General features: G+C 35.9%; 1 protein-coding gene across 2 annotated transcripts in view; it reads right to left on the bottom strand.

Moving 5' to 3' along the window:
* The window catches only part of SAMSN1 (SAM domain, SH3 domain and nuclear localization signals 1), a 55,727-nt gene that overhangs the window by 32,474 nt on the left and 18,565 nt on the right, over positions 1–4,688 (bottom strand). Inside the window, exons 2-3 of one of the 2 annotated variants that reach the window (XM_006773940.2) lie at positions 2,357–2,428; positions 659–808 (exon numbers count right to left, since the gene is read on the bottom strand). In XM_006773940.2, the coding sequence (XP_006774003.1) occupies positions 659–808; positions 2,357–2,428 (222 nt within the window). The remainder of the gene's footprint in view (positions 1–658; positions 809–2,356; positions 2,429–4,688) is intronic. The other variant, XM_015570600.1, reaches the window with a different exon arrangement.

Genomic DNA, 4,688 nt, shown 5'->3' on the forward strand with positions numbered 1-4,688 from the left:
ATGATCAGGCTTATAGGGGAGCAGTTAGGGGCCATCAGGCAGGCAGGCAGAGGTGGTTAGGGGTGATCAGGCAGGCAGAGGTGGTTAGAAGCGATCAAGCAGGCAGGCAGAGGGGTTAGGGGTGATCAGGCAGGCAGGCAGGCAGGCAGGCAAGCAGTTAGGAGCCAGCAGTTCCGGCTTGTGAGAGGCAGTCAAACATCCCCTGAGGGGTCCCAGATTGGAGAGGGTGCAGGCCGGGCTGAGGGACCCCAGCCCATGCATAAACTTCATGCACCAGCCTGTAGTATATTTATACATTATATTTAATAGCCAAAATGAAAACAACCCAAATGTCCATCAACTGATGAAAAGATAATTTGTGACTTATCTATAAAATGGAATATTATTTGTCAATAAAAAGGAATGAAGTACTCTTTTCTATATAACATAAATGGCATATGTTTCTCGCATACTACACGTGTGATCTTTTTGAACTTCAGTTTTCTCTATTAAAATGGGAGTAATAATACTTTCTTCCACATAAGTTATGAGCACAATTACTGAGGAGAAATAGATGCTGAAGTCCTTCATAAAGCACAAGCATTTCTATATCTAGAAGTACATGCTAAATGTTTTAAGTTTAATAGAAAAATACAAGTGATTAACAGAGTACACTTACCTTTTCCTCAGAAAGGGCTTTGATGTACTTTTTACCCACTTTTTTCTTCATTGTCCAGGAAATGCCTCTCATTTTTTTGCCTAAACCTCCTCCATGATTTGAATTTTTATTTTTTTCTCCACTTTCATTTATAGGTTCCCCCTCATGCACCTAGTTATAATTGTTTGCAAAAGACAAGATAATAAGCAATAAAAAGCATTTTTCTGAAATTACTATATAACACAACATAAGAAAATGTGACAGTATAATTAATATATTTTATAATGTAATATACACCTCCAATCGGCCCCCCCAAACCCAATCGGAGGCAGGGCCCGCTGGCCAACCACCTGTGGCCCCTCGCCCCAGTTGGCCCAGCCCTGATCAGGCCCTGATCGGGGCGGGCTGGCCGGCCAACCTTCCGCTGTCACCTCCTCCCGACAAGCCTGGCCTCGATCTGCCTATTGGGGCCAGGCCAGCCGGACCCCACCCGTGCACGAATTCATGCACTGGGCAGCTAGTGTATCTATAATTACATATGTAAAAATATATTACATTGTAGTATTTGCAATTATGTAAATGTTGATAGAAAATATAGCTATATACAAGTTTACCTATAAGCATATATATATAAATATATAGATGTATAAAAGGGGATATGTATAATATATATGTATAAAAGGGTATATATTATACACACATGCGTGTATAGAACTAATAGAGATTTATGAAGTCATAAAAGGTGTCACTTTATTTTCATTTTTTGTCTAGAATATCCATCATTGAAATTAACATATTTTAAAATATTATAGATAGATGTATATGAGAATCTAGAAAGTATTTTGAGAAATTATATCCAATAAAGGGATCTAATTCTACATAGAAAACAAAGAATACAGATACACTAGTTTGAATGAATAATTAAGAAGTGAATAAAACCTGAAACTGATTGCTTTAAAACAAATGTATCACATGCAGTAACATAGGAAGCTTTTCTTAAGCTACATTTAAAATGTTCATGATTTGCGCCGAAACCGGTTTGGCTCAGTGGATAGAGCGTCGGCCTGCAGACTGAAAGGTCCCAGGTTCGATTCTGGTCAAGGGCATGTACCTGGGTTGCGGGCCCATCCCCAGTGGGGAGTGTGCAGGAGGCAGCTGATCGATGTTTCTCTCTCATCGATGTTTCTAATTCTCTATCTCTCTCCCTTCCTCTCTGTAAAAAATCAATAAAATATATTTTAAAAAAATAAAGTGTTCATGATTTGCAAATGCGTATGGAATGGTCACCTCTGAGACATTTCAGTGCCGATGGCAGAAGTGTGAGAGTGTAATTGAGTAGCCATATGCTTTCCTTAACAAATTTACTATTAAGCTATTTAACCATCTCTTAAATTAAAGGAATTAGAACTTAAATAAAATTTAAAATATATATTGTTTTATGGTGGAACTGCTCATAAAATTTGGGACTGTCTGAGTCACATTAGTGCCTAGCATCATGCTGGGAGTAAAGAACTACCCAAAAAGCCTAACCGACCATTGGGAAGACAGAACATGAATTTAAGAAGAGAATTATAACTTAATGTAATAATGTTTGTTTATCACCAAAAACATGGAAGGCTATGTTTAAACATATTTGTGTTTTACTATACTTTACAAAAGTGATGTTGGCTTTATAATGTTTGTGTGTTTGCATAATATGCATAAAAACATAATAAATACCTCAGTAGAATCATCTGGTTTTGATACAGAATTATTCCGAAAACGATCGAAGCTCCCGAAGCTGCTGCTGCGCTAGAAAATAGAAAATGAAGGAAAAGGAAAGGAAGTTTAGGATTTGTGACTTTCACTGATAAAAGGGCAAAATATATTATGGTTTGATAAGCATCAGTTATATACTTGAAACTGGTATAATGTTATTAACCAATAAGTTCAATAAAAAGGAAAAAATTATCTCTGGAATAAGGAGATTGAATGTATGACTATTATTATAATTGTAGTTGTACATTTGACCAATTATCTTCATAGGTTTTATGTTATAGTGGTACACACCTTGGAGAAAATGTGTTAATTTTTTATTTTATAGTGTTAATTTTGCTCATATGAATGGCATGTATTACTAAGCCACCAAACAACTAATAAACAACAAAACAAAGAACGCATCTGAGTAGATACAACATTATGCTTCATGAAAGCAAAATGAAAATAAGTACAAATACATTTTCCACTTCTAACTCTTGCTAAGTTTAAATTCGCTACTTGATGTCAGAAAGAGAAAGCATACACATAGACCTATAAATAAATTGAAAACTGCACTTAGTTATGCACAGCCTAAGGTTTGAAATAAACCTGAATTTTCCCACATTTAACATGGAATTACAATGAGACCTTAAGTCAATTTCATTCACTGGCTGTGAGAAAAAACTCAATATGTTAATAAAAGACTTGTTCCCTTGGCTACTTTTTGTCCTGTGAAGATAAATGTTTATTCTTATGCAACTCAGTCTAGGCAGGTAACTATAAATAGTTTCTGATATTCTCCTAAACATATTTACAAAAATCTTTAGTCATTGAGTCAAAAAATTGATATTTCCTCACTCTGTTTAATTTTGTACATTGTTTGAGAAGGTAGATATTTAATACTATGTCCTTAGATATCCACAAATCCTAAGAACATGTTCTGTCTTAAGAACTCCATCTCATTTCAAGCTTATATTCTCAAAATAAGCTGGTGGTACCAAAACATAATCTGGTGACTAGAAAAGTTAATAATGGGAACCAGTAACCTAGAAAACCTTATCCTTTCAGATGTCACAGCCCACTTTAGTTCAAGTGAGCATCACAGACTTTTAGTCCTTACAAGCACTCTTATACTCATCTCTCTCTAATAGTTATCTTTAAAACTCTTTGTTTCCATTTTAAATGAGCTGAAATAAAAAGATCCTGACATGTGGCAAGGGGTTAGCCCTTTTGCTGACTTGCCCCCAAAAAAACACCCCTGCTTGGAGCCCTTCAGCTTCTGGCAGGAGGAGAGGAAAAAAGGGCTGAAACTGAGAACCACACTGGAAAATACAGTCTTCTAATGCAGAGCTTACTAACCTAGAGTGACTTCCCAAAGCATTAATCACTCCAGCGTGCCTAGTAAGTGTTTCCACCAGGCTATCATGGTCCAGAGATCAGAAAAGGGGATTGATGTAATGTTGTACAGCTTATAAGCTATTTCAACACAGGGAAATCTGTTACTCTTTTATATACTTGAAACATTTGTATGCATTATTGGAGCCTATGCTTAGGGTACATTTGTAGCCTACATCCAGCCTGCATCCTGCCTATTAAATGTTAATGAGGGTTACAGCATGGTTTCCACCATGGATAATGGGGTTATGTGGCCCAAGAGGGTACAGAATAGGCTCACTTCAGCATTTCTCTACACTATCTTCTGCCATTAAGTAATCAATAGTCACCACCTTTTAAAATTAATCCCCCCTCATTATATCAATAAAAAGAAGCAGGTTTAGGAGTAGAGGTTTAAGAAAGCTTCAGGACTATTACTTTGGATGTGTCAGTCATCTTATTATGATTCACTAAACAGTTTTAAGCGAGAGAAGTATAATAGCAATTCATGCTAAGATATCCTTAAGAAGCAAATCTACGTATTTAAAATGACATTTTTAAAATTTTATTATTCGATAAGTCTGAAAGTTGGTGACTTTATGAGATGGTTTCCTGATGTATAGGTTATGGTTTATAATAAAAAGGGCTAATATCTACATTGAGTTATGGACAATGCACAAATTATCATTTCCATTCCTGTTAAGTTTCTGATGAAAAGGTGAATCATGTGGAAGCAAGTTGGCTTCATAGATAATAGTCCTTTGTAAATGAGAATGTACTGGAATATTGATAATGGTGCATGGCATAACTGTAATGGATTAGATTTAGGCAATATTATCCTGTGACAGAAGCTCCCATCAAGACAGAACTATCTATCTATCTATCTATCTATCTATCTATCTATCTATCTATAAAAGCCTAAAAAACCATTAAGATGGAA

Source organism: Myotis davidii, unplaced genomic scaffold (assembly GCF_000327345.1).
Source record: "Myotis davidii unplaced genomic scaffold, ASM32734v1 scaffold24, whole genome shotgun sequence".
Lineage (NCBI taxonomy): Eukaryota > Metazoa > Chordata > Mammalia > Chiroptera > Vespertilionidae > Myotis > Myotis davidii.